The 22487-nt window shown below is 40.3% G+C and overlaps 2 protein-coding genes across 3 annotated transcripts in view; both read right to left on the bottom strand.

The window, feature by feature from the left end:
• Nucleotides 1-22177, bottom strand: part of RAD54B (RAD54 homolog B) — a 57123-nt gene extending 34946 nt beyond the window's left edge. Inside the window, exons 1-3 of the mRNA XM_060775610.2 lie at nt 22121-22177; nt 19210-19363; nt 16682-16823 (exon numbers count right to left, since the gene is read on the bottom strand). Coding sequence (XP_060631593.2) covers nt 16682-16823; nt 19210-19347 — 280 coding nt within the window. The 5' untranslated portion in view covers nt 19348-19363; nt 22121-22177. The remainder of the gene's footprint in view (nt 1-16681; nt 16824-19209; nt 19364-22120) is intronic.
• FSBP (fibrinogen silencer binding protein) lies at nt 1278-16771 on the bottom strand. 2 transcript variants are annotated; one of them, XM_060775612.2, is made up of 3 exons: nt 16682-16771; nt 9270-9710; nt 1278-2457 (listed from the first exon to the last, which is right to left on the bottom strand). In XM_060775612.2, the coding sequence occupies exons 2-3, from the start codon at nt 9638-9640 to the stop codon at nt 1926-1928; spliced, it is 903 nt and encodes a 300-aa protein (XP_060631595.1). In that variant the 5' UTR covers nt 9641-9710; nt 16682-16771; the 3' UTR covers nt 1278-1925. The 2 variants fall into 2 exon arrangements, with proteins under 2 accessions (XP_060631595.1, XP_060631594.1); XM_060775611.2 differs by lacking the exon at nt 16682-16771 and having other exon boundaries at nt 9270-10306.
• Nucleotides 22178-22487: the final 310 nt, after the last annotated feature.

Genomic DNA, 22487 nt, shown 5'->3' with positions numbered 1-22487 from the left:
ATTCTGTGAAAATCAGCTTGGCGTTCTACTAGCATTTTGGCTCCAAAACAAACAGCAGCAAATCTGTTTCTTTGAGTCTAATTTTATTAGTTGATTTTCCTTTATTTTTTGATTATTTAGTGAGGCTGGGAGTTGGAAAGTGCGGGTGGGTGGTTGCATGTTTGGGGACTTGGGAGAAAGAGCATCTCTTGGGTGGGTGAGTGTTTTTCTTTTAAAATATTAGGTTGGTGCTGGACCTTGGCTCACCTTCTTTAGCTTCTCTTCTCACCTTATATTTTTTCTCCACCCTCTCTTCTTTCAAAAAAATACTCTTAAAAGATTATTAATGAGAATCCAGCAAAACCACTCCCTACTACCAGTACCTACCTACCAATACCTAATTTCTTTCCTTTGCAATTTCAGGTTCTCTCTGTTGTTTAATTGAATCAAAATATTTCTCCTTTGCTCTTCATTTATTCTGTTTATTATGATTCATATAAATTGGCTTTTGTTGAAGCTTTCCCTACAGAACTACACTACAGAACCCATCTTCTCTACTCTACCTCAAAACTCCATCAGCGAATATTCTTTCAAAAATATTATTAATAATAATTGTACCAGCAAACAGCAAAGCCTCAGTCTCAGAAAATCCACCAGCAGGACCTACCTAAGTACCTACTACAATACCAAATACCTTTCCTTTGCAAATCTCTTCAAGTTCTCTCTGTTGACTGGTTTAATAAAAATCTCTCTCTCTTGGCTCTCCGTTTCTTCTATTTATTACATTTCATTTCATTTCATTTGGCTGGTGCTTAAAAATAATATTAGGCCTGGCTTTTGTTGAAGCTTTGCCTAGAAGAAAATACTTCCAAAAGATTATTTTTAAGAATAGTGTCAGCAAATAGTACCAGCCTGGGAAGCGCCCCCCCCCCCCAATTGCTGCCAATGGCCAGATTTTCTCACATTTTTTGGCTGCGGATCCAAACGTGGTTTTTGGATACTGACCGTTTTTTGGGAGGCTCGCAAAACCGGATCTGTGGGTTTGCCAAAATTCGGATATTGAAAATGGATTGTGGTTCACAACCCTAGTAGCTGAACACGCAAAAGAAGACCCCATTACAGTTGGATAGTCTTTGGTCAAGGAAGTCTCAATCCTGAGTTCAAAAGAACGTGGTAGGGCTCTTGATGAAAAGGTGATTTGGAGGTCCCTCATTCATATGATCAGCAGAATTCAAAGCTGATTTGACAACAGTTAAAAACAAATACACTGAAAGAATGCATAAAAGCAGTCCTGGAAAGACTGTATGCTGTCTTCATTTTATTTTAATACACTAAAGGAAAATGTCAGATGTACAAATTTATTCTTAGCTTCTTACCGCTTTCAGAAACATTGTGTTATGAATCATCATAAACATATATTCCCTCTGTTCAATTCATCACAAAAATACTCCACCCCAAATTCTCCTACATGGTTTTCTTGCCAGGATTATACTGGATTTGAGAACAATATGATTTATAAAAGAAGGAAACAGGATATGCTTTTTTCCTCTCCATTTTGCGTATGTTTATTGACCAACAAGCAAATGAATTTTTCAAAATGGGCAGATAAGCATCGCTCCAGAAAAAAAGGAAACAAAGAATAAAATCAGCATATTTTACAACAGCTGCATAAATTATCATTTGCTTTTATTAACAGTAATATGATCACAGGATTTCAAAAGATTTAAAGTCTCAGATCTGCTTCTATTTCAAGTCAGAAAACCTGGGAAGACCCATGGAAGATGGCTTTGTGTTTCTTTTGGAAATGTGCATGAAAAATAAAATGGAAAAAACATGCACTCTTCCCTCGTCCCAAGGCTGAGTTTTAATCCATCCAAATAAACATGGCAAATAATATTTTCTAAATCAAAAAGAATTAGGCAATAACCCTGTTTTATGCTCAGTCTTCAAAGACCGTTGAATTCAGGAAGATCACGACGTAGTCTTATCGCCTTTAATTTTTCTACTTTAATTTTTGCTCTCAAGAGCTCCTCTTCCAGCTGTTGTCTTCTTTTCAAGCCATCCCTTTTTTCCTGGATGTAAAGCCCAATTTTCCTCTGGTTTTCTAAAATTATGTGATGTTCTTCTTTTAGCATCTGCAACATCTGGGGATCATACCCTCCACACGCCGGCCTAAATCGTTCCCCACTTTCAAGCCTGAAAAATTCATCTCGTCTAGGGATGGGTGATGGAGATAACATCCTTATATCCACAGAAGACAGGGAAGTTGACGGAGATTGCTCCATGATATGGACCAAATGTTGTTGCTCTCTTTGCTCCAAGCCCTCCTGGTTTTGTAACTCTACAATCAAAGAAGGAGGTGGCTTGACATCCTCTTCTTCCTCTTGATCCAACTCCAGTGTGATAGCAGCAGGATGGTGTTCCACAATGGGCTGCGGTGAACTCGTCGTAGCCACGGTTCCTATTTCCCCAGTAGCACTAAAACAGAAAGATAATCGTTTAGTACTTGGTAGAAAACAAAAAGGCAATGTTCTCCAGACAATGTACCAACTTCTAATGATTTATCAACAGTGTATAATAATAATAATAATAATAATAATAATAATAAATAGAAAGTAGAATTAGTGCAGTTTGACGCTACCTTAATGGCCATGCCCCCCCCCCCCCGACTCTGGAATACCCTCCCAAAAGAGATCAGATTAGCCCCCACCCTTCAATACTTCCATTCTAACCTGAAAAAATTGACTTTACACTTCGAGTAGGCTGAATGGGCCCATATGAAATTGACACTTGGCACTTTGTGAATTGATGGCAGCTAGTTTTATCTACTGTTGTTTTTAAAATTGCATTATTTTGATTCTATGCTATATGTGTTGACAGGGGCTGTTATTATAATTTTGTGTGACTTGTTTTATACTTAAGTACCGTTTTTATCTGTTGTATGTTATATGTGCACCCTGGAGTCCCTTTGCAAGCCACTCCAAGTATCTTATTATTTATTATTATTATTAATCCTAAGGATTACAAGTCTTTAGCATTCCCTAAGAGTGCTGATGCGTCATCAAACTACAACTCCCATGACTCCATAACAGTGAGCCATGGCAGTTAAAATCATGTCAAAACTGCATTTATTCTACAGTGCAGATTCACCCCAGGACAATGGTAGAGAATGTGTGCTCCACCAAACATGGCTGGAGATCAACTTCTATTAACCTATCCAGCACAAGCCAAGATTGGAAAATAAGAGTCCAGTAACATCTAGAGAGGAAAGTCTCACATTCTCCATCCATCTTCTAAGTCCGTAAACAAAAAATTGATAATGCCATAATTGTCAAGAGGTAAATCTGCTACTGTAATCTGCCCTGAGTTCCTCCAGGGAGATAGAGCAGAATATAAAAGTATTATTATTATTATTATCATCATCATCATTATTATACCAGCTTGATAGAAGTAATAAAGAAAACCTACCGAGAGATGCAAAAACAAAGACAGAGACAAATGAGGAGTATAGAAGTTAGACATGAACAGATACACAAGTATGGACAGTGTGAAAGAGGGTTTAGAGAGTGAAAGGAGAAAGAAAACTCTGAATAATCACTGCTAGCATTGTTCCAGGTGTCTAACATGATGTCCTCTTCTAGAGAGCTGAATGTTTTGTCTTATGGCATTTCTTTTCCTGCCTACATTCCACCTGTTCTCCACCATCTTTATTCATGAGATGTGCCCTGTACTGAATTATCAGTCAATGTCTTAACATTTGAGAGGCAAGGTACGCACATTTTTCCTGAACTCAATTGACAAGACATTTTTGTGGCAACTAAGAGACCCCTGTTACTTTCAATTGCCCAGATGCTTAGGAAGGACATTTATTTATTTCGTATCAAAAACATTGCATAAATTAATATAAAACCGATAAAAATAGAAGGAGCGCAGGTGGCTAAATATTTTTTGACCAAAAACGGGCAACAGCAATGGCATTGTCTGTAGCCTCCAACAATTCTTCCTCTGTACATGAGGCAGGGCATAGTGGACAAGCATACAGATGCGAAGTTGCCTGTTCTGCTCCACAGTCACATAAGGTGTGGGATTCTTTTAGGTAATGCCATTTTGCCAGGTTGTCTCTTGATCTGCTCACTCCACTTCTGAGTTTATTCAGGGACTTCCAAGTTGCCCATTCTTGGTTTGCCCTTGGAGGAAGACCCTCGTGGGGGGGGGGGGGCATCCAGTTGGAAGGACATGGAAGAAGATGAGATCAGTTGAACTTCTCTTATTTAATTACTTCAGTGGTTTACAACCTGTTGGTCCCCAGGTGTTTTGGCCTACAACTCCCAGAAATCCAAGCCAGTTTACCAGATGTTAGGATTTCTAGGGACCCAACTTTGAGACCCACTGAATTAGATAGAGAGTGTGGACTGCATTCATGTGTATTCTAGCTCAGCATTGATAAATAACCCTGCCCTTGGTCAAGTGAAGGGTGGAGATCACCAAATTAGAAGGAACATGGAAGTGGCTAAAATTTATCTCATCTTTTCAGAACGCACCCAAAGCATGATATAAAAGAATCCATTGTTATAATTAAGTACCAGACAAGAAATACAGGGGCTAATTCTTCAAAAAAAGAAGAAATAACAGTGTTCATCTACTGAACCACCAGAAGGGTACCCAATGGCCTCCCTTTGCTTTGAGCGGATAACAAGTCCTTGAGTTTTACCACTGTTTGTGAGAGATTAGCACAGAATAAGTCAGAGGACAAGGAAAATAATCAAGCAGTGGCTAGATACTCTCCCCCCCCCCCCTCGTTTTTCAACGGCATCCTCGGTTCTTGTTAGTCGTATAAACTGCACTAATTCTTTGCAAGGTTATTTGTATTCCTAATTAAAATCTAAAGGTTGCTTTTCAGCTGGCTCAAGATCTTTCCTTAAAGCTCCATGTGTTTTACAAGCTGAATCTCCTCAGCCAGAAACAAGCACTTTGGTGTTTAATTGTGTTTATGTGTCTGAGCCATCACATAGGTTGAATATCTCTGATCCAAAATGCTGAGGGACCAAAGTGTTTGAGTGTGGATTTTTTTAATTTTTTATTTATCTGTATTAGTATATGCATGCATAATGAGGTATCCATGCACAATTTTGGAGTGTTTCAGATTTCAGAATTCTGGATAAGGGAGGGTAAATCTCTATTTCCCTATACAAACTTGTCAGAGTCTTAGGATTCTCAAGGGAAGACTTTCTCTCATGCCTTTCTCTGACCATTACTGGCCAGTCTAGTGAGGGCACAAGAGAAAGCCGTTTCCAGGTGTGTTTCTATCCTTTTTTCCATAGGAGGCCAGGTTGACTCCTCCTCTGCTGTCCTCCTGTCAGCACACAAGGATCTTCTAAGGAAGTGGTTCTCAACCTGTGGGTACCCAGATGTTTTGGCCTACAACTCCCAGAAATCCCAGCTAGTTTACCAGCTCTTAGGATTTCTGGAAATTGACGACCAAAACATCTAGGGACCCACAGGTAGAGAACCACTGTTCTAAGGGTCCTTCCAGACAGTCCCTATATCCCAGGATCTGATTCCAAGTTTTCTGTTTATACCAGATTATCTGGCAGTGCGAACTCATATAATCCAGGTTAAAGCAGAAAACCTGATTATGGATCAGATCCTGGGATATATAAAAACAAGGAACTATAATGTAAAGGACTACAAGCATCTGTATGAAAAAGTTGGGACATCTGTACTGCTTTGGTGAGAAAAGGCAACTGTCATGGTGTGACTGATATTCAAAAGAATCACATGATCCAACAGATTCAATATTTTTATCAAATGTCATTTGGCATGAGACATTTGGAGTATGACGTTCTTTACCTCCATACATGTTATATATTGATATGGAGAAATCACTTCCACTAGTATTGATTTAACAAGGAAGTGAATACATTTAGCAAGTTCTTGAGAGGTATCAATATGATAATGGCACATATATCGGCTCAAACTTGTTTGATTAGTTAACTAAATGCCAAGAATAAGTGTTCATTTAAGTATAAAAGTGCCCTGAATCTACTGTCCAAATCAGGCATGGGGCTTACATATGCTTGGGAAAGAAGGATTCCTGAACATTCAACTCTAGAATCTACACTCTTCAAAAATTATTATGATTCCTTTGCTAATTCCCAAGGATCACTTCTGATCCTAAGTCTTTTGGATAAAGCATACCCAAATACTGAATTAGGGTTGAAAGCCTCCTCATTTTTAACATGTATAGCCTAACATGAAGCTTTGACGTGGTCTTTACTATGATGCAATTTGCTAGAAAGTGTTGACTTTGACCCATGTAGACATTTTGCATTTTTAGTTAAGCTATTCCTGAAAATTTTTACAAAAGTTTCCAAATCACATATTCAAGATGAAAAAACACTGGGGTTGTCAATGGTGCTGTTAGCCAGCTACAAATGGAACTACTATTTTCCATCATGAATTTGTATGTTGTGCCAGGCAAGGACCTAGAGCAGAGGTGTCTAGCCTCCAACTCCCAGAAGACCTAGACAGCTTGTCCAATGACCAAGAATTCTGGGAGCTGAAGTCCAAAACACCTGGAGGGCCACAGGTCTGGCACCACTGACCTAGAGAGAGATGTTGGGCAGAGTTCCTCGTATGGTGGACTTTCACTTATGTGCCTTCTAGTTGTTTGAGAATCCAAAGGCAAACTTAGACCAGTGATTTCTTGGCAAGATTTCCTTTAAAGAAGTTTGCCATGCCCCCTTCTAAGGGTTGTGATTTGCCCAAGGTCAGCCAGTGCGTTTCTGTGGCAGAGCACGGATTCTAACCCTGGTCTCCTAGAGTCCTAGTCAAATCACTACACCCTTTTTGGCCTTTCATCAAAAACCAGAATTTCAGGGCTATGGGTCATTCCTTCCTGTTCTGTTCCACAATTTACTGTTTTGACAAGTCATTGTAGCACAGAAGTGTTGTTCTGGGAAGCAAAAGAAATGAGAAGAGAAAGAAAGAAGGTAGAATCTTACGTTCTCTTACAGAAGTATTAATATGTATAAAACAGTTCTACGAAATATTTTTTTCACTCAGGTCCTAAACAAATATACTGGGATCCTTGTACTTGCTAGGGTTTAGTTCCAGGACCCACATGGATATCAAAAACTACAGGTGTGGAAGTCCCATTATATACAATGGAGTAGTAAAATCGTGTCCCTTATATAAAAAGGCCAAATCAAAGATTTGCCTTTTGGATTTATTTGTGTGTGTGTGTGTGTGTGTGTGTGAATATTTCAATCTGAGGATGCAGAATCTATGGATACGGAGTACTGGATATGTAAGGAATGAAGTCATTAATTAAATTTATATTAATAAAGCTTATTCGCACGTAATGTATTTTCATCTCCAATATACATTTGGAGAAAATGTATGTGAGGATTGCCACTTGAATACAAGGGTTTAAAAAAAGTCTTTGTTAGAATCTTTAAATTAAGAGCTGCAGTGGCACAATGCGTTAAACCCTTGTGCAAGATGAACTGCTGATCTGAATGTTGGCAGTTTGAATCTGTGAGGTGAGGTGAGATTCTGTCTGTCAGATCCAGCTTCCCATGCTGGGACATGAAAGAAGACTCCCACAGAGCAATGTGGGCAATGTCCTTGCAGATGGCCAATTCTCTCACACCAGAAGCAACTTGCAGTTTCTCATGTTGCTTCTGACATGATAAAAATCTTTAAATTGACCAGTCATCAGTTATATATTTAAAAAATTAACATTGCCACACTTTGTGCTGCTCAAACACTATTTGGCTTACTAAACCTGAATAAAATCCACTGAAAGTTTTTTCCCCCATCCTTTTTCCTTATTGCAAATGTAATCAAGATACTAAAGACCTGCTGTAATGGCTCAACAGCTGAAGTAAGGTCAACTAAAGTTGATGCTGTGCGCTAAGTCTAATGTCAAACATTTTAATCTTAAAGAATGCCAAAGAAGCCACGCAGCCCCTTCCTAAACGTATTCCAATTCTATACACACTTACAAGAAAGTAAGTTCCAGTGAACTCAGCAGGATTTAGTTCTGAGTAGACATCCAGCACTACACAGCAGGAATCCATTTGTATTGTAATTTATTTACCCATGGTTGGTACACAATTCCTGCATCAAAAGGTCTATCCCATAAATGCTGTTATTTCAAGAATGATTCTTCCAGGGTGGGATTTAGACAACTCTTACTATTCAGTGCAACCAGGGGTAGCACAGATCAAGGACTGGCCAGCATGCTTGTGTGCCAGCTTGCCCGGAAACTCAGCTTAATGTATTTGTTTTGCACAGCAAATGATGTGACTCTAAATGGCTTATGATAACAGCAGCAAACAGAAGAGTTGTTTCCTTTAAAAAAAAACAAATGTGTTTAAATATACAGCCACAGGACAAATCCAGGAAACTGTTGTGTTTCACAAGTCTGGGATTATGGGAGGGAGGTGGGGACTAGTCCCAAAGGCTCTGCAAGGAAGCTTGAAAACAGCTTGCAAGTTATATGTCTCACTCAAATCTCTGCTAAAGGGCAGTCGTAAAATAAAAGATGTTACGTGACTGCAGTATTCCAGCCTGTCTGGATGCAAACCTCATGAATGTACACCTTCCCTATTCAAACCTTCATCTGCATGTTTTTTCTCGGAGAAAGGGAAAAATAATCATATCTGCATTGCTATTATCATCCATTGTTTTTAAAACAATCCTCTCACATTGTTTAAAAGGCGTAGTAGCGTAGGAAGTAAAATATCATCTTAAAAGGTCTGCGATTCAGTTGAACGGTGTTCCTCCCTGGGAGATTAACATAATCCTGGATGGGGCACACTGTTATGAGAGAGGCTTCTTTGTTCTCCTCCTCGACTTTATGTAGATTTTTATCCCAAACAGGCATCCGCTTCCGTACACAAGGCAAGCGGTTGACTGCGGTACTACCTTAAATGTAGAAGAGCCGTTCTCTTGGTCAGTGTTTGAATGCTATGCCTATTAAAAGGGGAGGGGTAAAAGTTGGAGCTCCTATTTCACTCAGATTCTTTCTTAACCCTCACTTGCCATGAGTCTGACAATAAAGGTCTCTGAACGCCAAGTGGGAGATGAGCATTAGAGCACCATTATTTTGACAATTGAACAAAACGTGTTGTTTGTTTGGTTAAAAAAAACAAACAAATACTGCTGGAACCACAGTGCTTTTACTTTTCCTAAGGTTAAGTAAGGCATGTGGCTCAAATAAGGCCAGGCAAGGAAGGCAGGAGGTGCTATAGTTAAGCGCAAAGTAAAAGGAGGCCACTTACCATGGCAGGCTGTTCCTCTCTCTCAAGCACACGCTGGAAATCTGGGGGATCATCTCCACAACTTTCTTGGTGGGCTCAGAGATGTAGCCCTTGTAGTCCGAAATGCTCTCCTTCTGCTGCAGAAGCTCCTGCTTGGCATATTCCTTGAGCCTCTTGTACAACGTGCGCAGGCCTTGCGCCGTGCGAGGCGGGCGGTCCACTCCAATGGCATTGTAGTTATCAGCTATGATGTCCCAGCATTTGTTTTTCTCCACTATGACCGAGTGCTTGTTGGTGTGCTCCTCGAGGATTTGGACATAGGGCTTGACAAGTTTCAGCAAATCCAGCTTTTCAGACAAGGTGAAATTCGAGGACCTGGGCTTGCCAACCATCGTTCCCTCCAGCCTGGAGAAGAGAGCCGTTCCTAGACACCACCGCACAGATCCCCTCCTCGGCTCGGCTCTTTTTCACAAACAGAAAAAGATCAGGCTTAACTAGGCTTGTCTCATTTAGGCCCACGCCTACAAGGGAGGGTTTATTAAAATTCCTCCAGCTTAAGCTGACGCAGGTTCAGGAAATCTGCTTAAGCCAAGCCTGACCTACATAAGGCTTCAGACTGAAGGAGCCGAGGAGAAGAAGCAGGCAAAACACACACACACTTTGGTGTCGAGAGACCCATACATCCATGGGATTGGAAACATAAAGGTTTAAAGATTAGCGCATTACCCTGCTAAATATTACCCAATTCATCCCAGAGTTTGCAAGCTCACGCCACATCTCTGGAGCTGACAGGGAAATGAAACTGCAGGGAAGATTGGATTTATTCATGTCTAAGAAAGCAACAACTTTTTGAAGGCTTTTTTCCCTTTGGTTTGCTTATTTATTGGTTGCTAAGCCGATGCACTAGAGCAAAAGGAGAAAAAGGAGGAGGGGGGGATAAGCCCCACACAAGACAACAACAACAACTAGGGCGATGGAGGAGGCGCAAGGCAGGCGTGTGTAGAGAGCTCCCTGACAGAGCCCCTGATTTCGGCTCCCTCCTCTCTCCGGCAACATTTGCATAATGCTAGTCCTGCTGTCAATCAGGCATTGCATATCGCCTAGCTAGTTAGGTTTCACTCAAGCTCAGGCTTCTCAGCAAAGCTAAGCTTCCCCAGCACTTTGCGGTGTGCCTTTTTAAAGAGGCAGTCACTCAATAAGGTGCAGAGGCAAACAAAAGAGCAGAAACATATAGCCAAGGGGCTTTTAAAAACACATACACACACTTCCACTCCTTGCAGCTGTACAACACACACTACGGTTCAACACACCCTACGGTGCCCCATATCACTCCTCGGCAAGGCTGTGACAATTAAAAAACCATCCCAGGATGTGTTTATGTGGCAACTTTTGAGTTAGATCTGGAGTCATTGAGCTTTTTCTAGCCCAGCAGCTTCTAGATATGTTTTACTACCATCACCTCATTATGTGACAGAAACTTGTGTACCAGCTGCGACCATACCTCGAAAAGTCTGACTTGACCATGGTGGTCCATGCCTTAGCTACCTCCAGGTTGGGTTACTGCAATGCACTCTACATGGGGCTGCCCTTGAAGACGGCCCGGAAACTGCAGCTAGTGCAAAGATAAGCGACCAGGTTGATAACCGGAGCAAACTACAGGGAGAGGTCCACCCCCCTGTTCAAACAGCTCCACTGGCTGTCGATAAGTTTCCAGTCTCAATTCAAGGTGCAGGTTATTACCTATAAAGCCCTATACAGTTTGGGACCAGCTTATCTTCATGATTGTATATTCCTCTATGAACCTACGCAATCTCTAAGACCCTTCTCTCGATCTCAACCCCCATCACAAACATGGCTGGTGGGGACGAGAGAGGGGGCCTTCTTGGTGGTGGCCCCCCAACTCTGGAACACTCTCCCCAGGGAGATCAGACTGGCACCCACCTTATCCACCTTCCAAAAAGAACTAAAGACATGGTTGTTCCACTGTGCCTTTCACTAGATAGTTTCCCCAAAAAATCTGGTTCCCAATTTGATTCATAATTAGATCTTGTCCATCATCACTGTTCCCTTGTAGAGACATAGTGCTCTCCTTATACTACCCCCAGGTCCTAATCTTGTCATCTGCCATTAGCATTTTATCAATCAACCCTATCCTTTGGCAAATAATTTGCACCAGTCACAGTCCAAACTCAGAACCCTGCACTATTCAGACCCTTTAAGGTTATTAGATGTTCTATATATTGTATTCAGTCATTGCTTTACATTATTGGAATGTTTTTATGAATTTTTGTTGTTATATTTTGTTTTATTTTAACTATGTGGAATCTCGGGCTTGTCCACATGTAAGCCGCCTCAAGTCCCTTCAGGGAGCTGGAGGCAGGGTACAAAAATAAAATTATTATGTTATTATTATAACTGTAATTCAACATGTGGGGTGGGCACCAGGTCACAGAAATCCTACCATGAACTTTCAAACCAGTGCCAAGTCATGCAAGTGCTCACACATAACTTTCCCTCAGTTTGAGGGGGGGAGGGGGGAAATAATGTGTATACTCCAATATAACTCAAAGGCAGGTTTTGGGGCCAACATTATGGCTTTTGATGTGACTCATGGCCAAGTTGGGAGTCATTCCACAGAAAGGGGAAACACTAATATTGCGTTGGGGGCTGCCACCGCCATTGCCATTTCCCCAACCAGGAATTCAGAAAGGCCAGAAGCCACACAACAGCAGAGAGTGGAAGGAGTTGGTGTTCCTTTTATGTTCTCCAAGACGGACTGAGCTCTTGCATTTTGCCACTCCAATCAAACAAAAGGATAGTTTCTTTTTTGATTACAGTTAAGGTAATTTTATTGACCCGGGGTAAGTCAACTCCTCCAGCAAAGGGTCACCGCCTTGTTGTGGCGCTGGAGCTTGAGCACCTCAATGATGTTATGAGCGAAACCGTGAAGGGCCACCCAAGACGGGACGGTCTTGGGTGGCCCTTCACGGGTCAGGATTTTTTAGTTTATTTGAGCAACAAATTCAAATTACAGGGGAAAAGATTCCATCAAAACATTAGGAAGAATCCCATGATGGTAAGAACTGTTCAGCAGTAGAATATACTATATGTGAGCATGGTAGAGTCTCCTTCTCTGGAGATTTTTAAGCAGAGGCTGGCTGGCTATCTGTCAGAGTGTTTTGATTCTGTCTTCCTGTATAGCAAGGGATTGAACTGGATGGCTTTTGTGGTCTCTTCTAACTCTATGATTCTATAAGTATAGGGTAAGTGAATAGGGAATTGAAAAGGGAGACTGTCAGGTTGCAACGCGGGTGAGATGCTCCTGAAAGACTCACACGAAAATGAGAGCAATACCCTTTCGACTCACCTACCATGTTAGCTTATTCTCAATATAAATTTATAGAACAGGAATACATAATAATCTGCCCTGTGTCTGTGATACAGGCATTCTTTCCTGAATAAATATACAAAACATATATCACCTCACCCAGTCCTTTGAAAATTTAGGGCAGAGAATGTGGTTTGCATCTTCCATTCTATCCCATTCCTACAAATGTATAAATGTGTTTTTTTTCTTGTGACATTCATATCACCTCTATGGCATTTGAAGAAGGTTTATGTTTACCAAAGTTTATGCTTAAAAAAGGAGCCCCGGGTGGCACAGTGGGTTAAAGCACTGAGCTGCTGAGCTTGTTGACCAAAAGGTTGCAGGTTGGATTCCGTGGAGCGGCGTGAGCTGCCGCTGTCAGCTCCAGCTTCTGCCAATCCATCAGTTTGAAAACATTCAAATGTGAGTAGATCAATAGGTACCGCTCCGATGGGAAGGTAATGGCACTTCATGCAGTCATGCCAGCTACATGACCTTGGAGGTGTCTATGGACAACGCTGGCTCTTCGGCTTAGAAATGGTGATGAGCACCACACTCCAGTCAGACACAACTGGACTTAATGTCAGGGGAAAACCTTTACCTTTACCTATGCTTAAAAATAGTCTTAAAGGTACCACTACATTCCTTTCCCCCTCCTTTTTAAGCTGCAAGTATTAACATAGCTGTATCTTTGAAAGTAATCTCAGTATTTCACTTAAGAATGAGGATAAATGCAGGTAACAGCTGGATTTGTTATCAGCCATTGGGCATTTTCTTATCCCAGTAGTCATGTTTGAACCTGAAACCTACATAGCCCAACCACGTTTGCACAATTTTCTTACTTAAGACATTGTGCTTACACCATGAAGTCAATATTTCCTTCCTCTCTTTCCCACTTTGTTTAATGTGCAATTTGATGAAAAGTTCTAGAATCACTCAAAGGTTTGATGACAAATATTTGTGTTCTTATTTCTTGACATGGCCTAATTTTCTTTGCATCTGGGTTAAAAACAAGACTTGCTTGCAATTACTTATCCTGTATTGATCTCTGACAACTGCTGGTTAAAAATCAATTAAACGACTACTTATGCTGTGATGAGTGTATTTATATGAATGGAAGTCAATTCATAAACAAAGTACAGTAAAAAAAAAAAGAATAAAGAATTTTGGAAGATAAAACAGATCTGAACAAGGAAAATGTGTCCCATGATATCTTTGCTGACAAGATAGTAAAATGCTACAATTATTAATGTAAACAAACAATAAAAAGCTAAAAGTTTCCCTTGACATTAAGTCTAGTCATTTCTGATGGGGTGGTGCTCATCTCCATTTCTAAGCCGAAGAGCCAGTGTTGTCTGTAGACACCTCCAAGGTCATGTGGCCGGCATGACTGCATGTAGCGCCGTTACTTTCCCGCAGAAGCAGTGCCTATTGATCTACTCACATTTGCATGTTTTTGAACTGCTAGGTTGACAGAAGCTGGGGCTAACAGCGGGAGCTCACCCTGCTCCCCGGATTCAAACCTGCGACCTTTCGGTCAGCAAGTTCAGCAGCTCAGCCATTTAACTATTGTGCCACTAGGGCCCCCCAGTTTTTGTGGGGAAAGACCCAAATGTTTTACCACAGTGATTCTTGGACTTTGTTTTACCTACATGTACCAGAAGGTCCAGCAGCATGATAGATGGTCAAGCACTCTAAATGATGGAACTCTAAACACATAAAGAACCAAAAGCTGAGATCTGCTGTTTTACCAAATCTTAGGGCGGATTACAATGTACACATACATGGCAAACATTCAATGCCATAGACACACAACACATATAGACAGACAGTCAGGGGTTATTTAACATTCTAATTTTGTGGCCACCAGGGGAGCTGTCGCTTCACTGTCCATCTGCGACACTGATTAAGTACTTTACACATTCCCTGCATGCTTTTGCTTGAGATTTTTTATGGCCTCGTAAATTTGTTAAATTAGCCTCCCCACACATAGGTGGTACCTAAATTTCCTACTTGACAGATGCAACTGTCTTTCAGGTTACAAAGGTCAACAACAAGCTACACAAATTGGCCGGAAGCTCACTCCGACCCAGGTTGGCTTTGAACTTATGACCTTTCAGTCAGTAGTGATCTTAATGCAGCTGACACCCAGCCAGCTGCGCCACAATCCCGTTGCGAAGTTGCAGCACAAGTCAGACAAACTGGATAACAAATGTTTTTAAAGGGTCACAGAGAATCTTGCGAATGTTGTAACTAAGTAACAATGGGTGAAAAGATAAGAATAAAAAAAATCAGCAAAATCAACCACTAGGCATTCATAAAGCCAGCCTAGATACATACCCCATTCACATACACATGTATGAACCTTTATACAAAGTACTATCCATTAATTGCATCCCCATAGTGAGCATTGAAGAGGATGGAGTAAAAAAGAAAAAGAAATCTGAAAGATCTTGGTATAGACTTTATTTTTTATCTATAGAATAATGCTTAGGTATCAGAAATTCTGTGAATACAGGAAACTCTAAGATACCATCACCTCATTTTAGAAAAGTGGTATATTTATGGAATAGTCATGCTACATAGCAAACTCCTCCAATGAGACCCAGCTTGTCTTGGCAATTTTGGGCCTTCCACACAGCCTATATCCCAGAATATCAAGGCAGAAAATCCCACAATATCTGCTTTGAATGGGGTTATCAGAGTCCACACTCAGAAAATTTTCTGCCTTGGTATTCTGGGATATAGTGCTGTGTGGAAGGGCCCTCAGTGAAGTACTGGATTTTAAGAAGTGTTCTTATTGTCACACCTCAGAGTAGAATCACCTTGCTTAAGACACCAAACAGCACACTGCCTGTAGTCTTTATGGTTTATTAAAAGTAAAAGATAAAAAGTTCATAAAAACAAAAGTAATGTTTCAAAGATCAAAACAAGGTAACACTTGAAAGCAAGAGCCACGAAGGCACCAACAAAGAAAAGTCCCATGAGAACATGACAAAGTCCTAAAACCATGAACATGAAAACTGCAAGATAAATCCAGGCCAACAATGGGAAGCCTCTTGACTGAAACAAGAAGTTGCTCTGACACTGGGATATTTTCAAACAGCCTGTTTAATACCCTTTGCAAAACATGAAGGCGTTTCTCTGGCCCTTAGCTTCCCACTTGTTAGCAATTCTCACACTCCTTCAGACCTTGAATTCCAAACGGGCAGCTCGATCTAAAGTTTCTTCTTCATCAAGGTCAATCTGTTCGTTAGTGCTTTCTTGCTCATTATCTGGCTGAGAACAACTGTCCTCCCTTCCTGAACCATCACGCACTTGGCTCTGGCTAGTTACACTATCAACAGTGTCATCCCTTGCTGTGGGAAAGTGAACTTCTGCACCCTGTTCTTCCTCGTCTATCACAGGGACATCACTTTGCATCTGATTGTGAATCCCATCCTCCTAATCAGAATCATTGACACTATCACTCTATGATTCCAGCTGAGTCACAACACTTACGCAAAGCCATCTTATAGTAAGTCGTGCTGTCACTGTCCTACATAAGTGAATATGTAATTGTAGGGCCCTTCCACACTGCCCTTTATCCCAGGATCTGATCCCAGATTATCTGTTTATCCCAGGTTATCTGGCAGTTGGAACTCATATATTAAAGTTAACGCAGATAATCTGGAATAAAGAGCAGTGTGGAAGGGCTCATAGTCTCAATGTCAATAACACTGCACTTTGAGAAGTGGCCTTCTTTTGTGCTTCTAGTATATTCAATATTGGATGAGAGACATTTCCTCCAGCTGCAGCACAATAAGAAGAAAAACGTCATCCTGCAAGAATTCAGAGAATAGATAACCAGAACCACTCATGAAAGCTAAAGAGGACTTCAGATCAGACACTTTACAATTATTGTTCAGAATGGAATGAAAATATGAAATACAGTTCACAGTAAGCCACTACCTGCTAAAACTCATATGACACGATTTAGGATTAGAGCTCAGAAAGGCTTTCAGGTAGTTCAGCATGGTGCATTTTCATATGCTGTTCATTCAACCAGTTAACAAGCATTCCTTACCTTGTTTAGTTGCATTTGCTGGTTCTACGTTGATTTCCAAATGACCATTCTCCCTTTCATTATGTTTACAGGAAAAATTTGCTGGAGATTTTAGAGGCACTGTAGAGCAAATGTTGATGGGTGTTGATTCATTCCGTTTTTCCTGCAATAAACCAAAAGTGAAAATTATTCAGGTAATTTTATCTATATAAATAAAAATGTAATGTTCGTTTGTGGGATTAACATAACTCAAAAACCACTAGATGAATTGCAGCCAAATTTGGCCACAAGATACCTACTACCCAAGGAGTGGCCATCACTCAAAAAATCGATTTTGTCATTCAGGAGTTGTAGTTATTGGGATTTATAGTTCACCTAAAATCAAAGAGCATTCTGAACTCCACCAATGATGGAATTGGGCCAAACTTCCCACACAGAACCCCCATGACCAACAGAAAACACTAGAAGGTTTTGGTGGGCACTGACCTCGAGTTTGGGAGTTGTAGTTCACCAACATCCAGAGAGCACTGTGGACTCAAACAATGATGGGTCTGGACCAAAATTGGCACGAATATTCCATATGCCCAAATATGAACACAGATGGAGTTGGGGGAAATAGATGTTGACATTTGGGAGTTGTAGTTACTGGGATTTATAGTTTGCCTACAATCAAAGAGCATTCTGAACCCCACCAACGCAGAATTGGAGCAAACTTCCCCCACAAAACCCCCATGACCAACAGAAAATACTTAAGGCCATTCTGTCCAACTCCCTTCATCAGGGCAAGAAAACGTAATCAAAGCCCTCCTGTGGAACTCTCTGCCCCAGAGTGTGGTGGAGGCTCCTTCTTTGGAAGCTTTTAAACAGAGGCTGGATGGCCATCTGTCAGGGGTGATTTAAATGCAATATTCCTGCTTCTTGGCAGGGGGTTGGACTGGATGGCCCATGAGGTCTCTTCCAACTCTTTGATTCTATGATTCTATGATTCTATGATAAAGAGCCATCCAGCCATAGATATAGATAGATATATATGATTCACACAGAGAGAGATATAGTATCATAGATTTGAAAGGGCCAACAAGTGACCATCACTCGTAAAAACACTGAAAAACACAGCGAAAGAGACTTAAAAAGCCAAAAAAAAACCCCCAAAAATGGATTACTACGCATGCACAAAACCACATATACAAACAAACACACATATATACACATATACACAAATATATATATACACACACACAAAACACATATTCACAGACTGGGCCACAGCAACACGTGGCAGGGGATGGCTAGTATACGGATATATTTTTTATATCTCACCACTCGTCATTTAAATAAAAAAAATGAGGCTATAAAATTTATGTTTCAGATGCAGGGAGCCTGAACAAAGATTTTTTACACTATTTCAAAGCAAGTAGATGTTCATGCAAAATATTGCTGAGAACAATATTTTGGTCACACCAAAATATTAAAATATTAGCAAAATAGATGTACAAAGCTTGAAGATGGATCTATTCATGAAGTGTCTATTAAAGCTATAATGTGGGAAGTACTTAATTGATTAATATCAAAGGAGAGCTGATAGAAGTAGCCTTAAAAAGGAGATTTTCCCTCCAACTTAAGGGTGAATGACAGTAGTCCTCCACATGTTTTTGAGCTACAATTGCCATTATCCCCAAGTCGTGCAGCCAACGGTAAGAGATCACAGTTATTGTGCTGCAGCTGGATGCTCTTCAAAAATCCCTGAAAAGTGGGCAGTTTGGCCCACTTCTGAAACTTAATGGCTGATGGGATCAGCAATAGGAAAAGGACCTGAAAATGTTAGCACACTCATCCTTATACCCATGTGTGTTGATTAAACATAGACATAACACAGGTGTTGCTTAAACACTTATTTTTTATTTATTTGCTGTATTTCCCACCTTTCTCGATCCCGAAAGAGACTCAAGGCAGTATACAACATAGGCAATAATTCAATGCCTTAAAAATAATATACAATTAAAATTTGAATGCTAAGTATAGCTGGATATGAGGGGCATCTTAAAGAACTGGGTATATTTAGCCTGCAGAAGAGAAGGTTGAGAGGAGACATGAGAGCTATGTATAAATATATGAAAGCGTGTCATAAGGAAGAAGAAACAGGTTTGTTTTCTGCTGCCGTTGAAACTAAGACTTGGAGAAATGGTTTCAAATTACAGGAAAAGAGATTCCACCTGAACAATAGGAAGAACTTCCTGACCGTACGAACTGTTCAGCAATGGAACCTTCTGCCTCAGAGTGTGGTGGAGTCTCCTTCTTTGGGAACTTTTGAACAGAGGCTGGACAGTCATCTGTCAGGGATACTCTGATTGTGCTTTTCCTGCATGGCAGGGGGTTGGACTAGATGGCCATTGTGGTCTCTTCCAACTCTATGATTCTAAGCTCAGTTCAAAACAGATATATCATCTCAGAATTAGAGGGATTCATACTCACAATATCTGTAAATTTTGACATGTGTTGTTCAAAAACAGTAATATATCGTGATAACGTATTCTTGCCTTTAATATTACCTCAGGTATCTGAGCCTCTGGGTCCAAGTTTTCAGATTCATTCTTTAATGACATCACATTGTTTCGTATTGGTGGTATAAACCTCGGCTTTTTGGCTGAATTCCCAAGTAACTGACTTGGAGCTGCTGATCGTCTCATGTTCACTTCCAATGGCCTGAAAAGCAGAAGTAAGTTTAGTTGTTGCACAGATTGAACCAACTAACAGGCCCAATTTTTATTCCTGTACGCTTCTGGTGGGGAGAATTGCCCCATCTTTGGCAGAAAACCACAATCCAAAGCCTCTCCTGACAATAATAATAATAATAACTTTATTTTTAACCCACCCTCTCTCCCCAGAGGAACTCAGGGTGGCTTCCAAAGAGAAAATTGGCAAACATTAAATGCCATATACAAAAAAATTAAAGACAGTGAAGATAAACAAATAAATAAATAGTTAAAATAAGACATTTGAACAACCTTGGCTAAAACTTGTAATTCATTCAGGCCTTATAACACCATAGCCAGGTTAGACCATTAAAATCTGTGTAAATTATAAAAGTATAAGAATATGAGATAAAATATATAAATGTATAGTTCTTCATTAAGTTAAGGGGATTGTTGTCAACTTCATTCAACAGGTTAAAATCAATGGTAAAAACTAATCATCTTCCTCTCCATAATCCAATGTACATAGGTGGGTTTTAGCTGTTTCTTGAAGGAGAGGAGAGGAGGCTGTTCTGATTTCTTTAGGGAGAGATTTCCAGTGGGAAGGGGCAATCACAGAAAAGGCCCCCACCAACCACGCTTGAGACAGGGGTGGGACCAAGATCGCAATGTTCGGGTGGGTTTATAGGTAGGGATGTGGGTTGTCAAATAGTCTGGGCCCGTACTGTTAAGGTCTTTAAAGGTTATAACCAACACTTTGTATTTAGCCTGGAAGTGGATCAGCAGCCAGTAGAGCTGCCGAATAGTTCGTTCTAGGTTCTAGTTAGTAATCGTTTTAACTGTTTAATTGTAATTGTTATTTTTAATTGTATTATGCTGGCATCTAATGGTTGCCTGTTGTAAGCCATCCTGAGTCCTTCTTCGGAGATTATAAATACTCAAAATACATAAATAAATAAATAAATAAATAAATAAAGGCAGCCCCACGTAGAGAGCATTGCAGTAGTCCAGGTGGGATGTGACTAAAGTGGGGACAACCACAGCCAAGTCTGGCATCTCAAGATATGGGGACAGCAGGTACACAAGTTTTAACTGTGCAAAGGTGCTCCTGGCCACCGCCGACACCTGGGTTAGGGTTATTTAGACTATGACTTCTAAATCTGAACCCAGGGGTGCATCTACACTGCAGAATTTATTTATTTACTTACAGTATTTATATACTGCTTTTCTCATCCCTAGGGGGACTCAATTAATGCACTTTGGTGGCAGTGAACTATCTGCAATGGCCCAATGCCATGGAATCCTGCAGTGGAGGATCCCATGGCGGGGAAGGCAAAGGATCTTCTAATACTATGGCTCCCATGATTCCGTAGCACAATCATGGCCATTGTATGTGCTATGCTTATAATTATTTATTTATTTATTTGTTTGTTTGTTCAACTTGTATATCACTACTCCCAAATTGGCTCGGAGCTGTTTACAGAAACAGATTAAAACAATACAATTAGCTTTAAAATGATTTAATATAATATAATACAATATATTGTGTATACATATAATATTTATAATATTATAATGCAATACAATATAATAATAATACTAATAATAATATATTATAATTATATATTTTATATTACATGTAATCTATATAAATAAAAATGTAACGTTCGTTTTTGGGATTAACTGAACTCAAAAACCACTGGAGGAATTGACACCAAATTTGGACACAAGACACCTAACAACCCAATGTATGTCCATCACTTCAAAAAATTGGTTTTGTCATTTGGGAGTTGTAGTTGCTGGGATTTATAGTTCACCTACAATCAAAGAGCATTCTGAATCCCACCAACGATGGAACTGACTTGGCACACAGTTTTCCCCTTCACCAACAGAAAATACTGGAAGGGTTTGATGGGCAGGGTCCTTTGGTTTTGGAGTTGTAGTTCACCTACATCCAGAGAGCACTGTGGACTCAAACAATGATGGATCTGGACCAAACACTACACGAATACTCTATATGCCCAAATGTGAACACTGGTGGCGTTTGGGGAAAATAGAATCTTGACATTTGGGAGTTGTAATTGCTGGGATTTGTAGTTCACCTACAATCACAGAGCATTCTGAACCCCACCAACGATAGAATTGTACCAAACTTCCCACACAAAACCCCTATGACCACCAGAGTGGGCCACAGCAACGCGTGGCAAGGGACAGCTAGTATTACTAATAATATTACAATATAATGGTATAGTACAATATAGTAATATATAATACTGATATTGTACTGTGCTAATAATATAATGTATTGTATAAATAAATGATAGTGATATCAAACAGAATTAATTCTTCAGTGCAGATGCACCTTTCGTCTCAAGTCATAGTGCAGCAGTAAACACACTTCTTACAAGGTGATGAGCCTCTAAGTATGATCAGAAAATCGTTTATTTGTCCATTATTATGTTTTACAAGTATTTTTGAAGAGACAATGAAATGTATCACAGTGTGTGCTTGCATTATCATCCTCATTGTAAGAAAATATCATTCAAAGACTTTATTGAAGGACCAATTGCTTCAGAGCATGTGCAGAGTGCCTTTCCCTTCCATTTCAAGGATATGGTGGAATATAATATTCCTCTATTTATATTGGTATAGTTAATATAACATCCCTCTATAGTTAAAGTCCTTTACCTTATGGGGGATGTTACATCAGTACCTCTTTTAGCCCTCCCTATTGCGCGTCTGTCCCGCTACCCTCATCCACACTTACAATTCGGTTCAACCATCCCGCCACACAAGCATAGCCTCGCCTCCATTCAGCTTCCTGCAAAAATGCGCATGCGCGGTACTCATAACGCGCCTTCCCGCAGTCCCTTAGCCTCAAAGCGCATGCGCAAAAATCTTTAGTCGACGCCTGTCTTTCCATAACAGCCCCAAGTGTACATACAAGTTCAATACTGCGCATGCTCCAGTCATTGTTTTGCCACGCTCAATATGGCGAGCGAGTAGGGCTTTTTTTAATTTTACGGCAGTGCTCACTCTAGTACACTGTCGCAAACTTCTATACTTTTTGTTGGCCAGAAAAAGTGAATGAAATTATGACGCTTCTGGAAACTCAAATAGAAAGCAACTAGGGA

The sequence above is a fragment of the Anolis sagrei genome, chromosome 4 (genome assembly GCF_037176765.1).
Source record: "Anolis sagrei isolate rAnoSag1 chromosome 4, rAnoSag1.mat, whole genome shotgun sequence".
Taxonomy (NCBI): domain Eukaryota; kingdom Metazoa; phylum Chordata; class Lepidosauria; order Squamata; family Dactyloidae; genus Anolis; species Anolis sagrei.
This window is presented reverse-complemented; position numbering and strand designations above follow the sequence as displayed.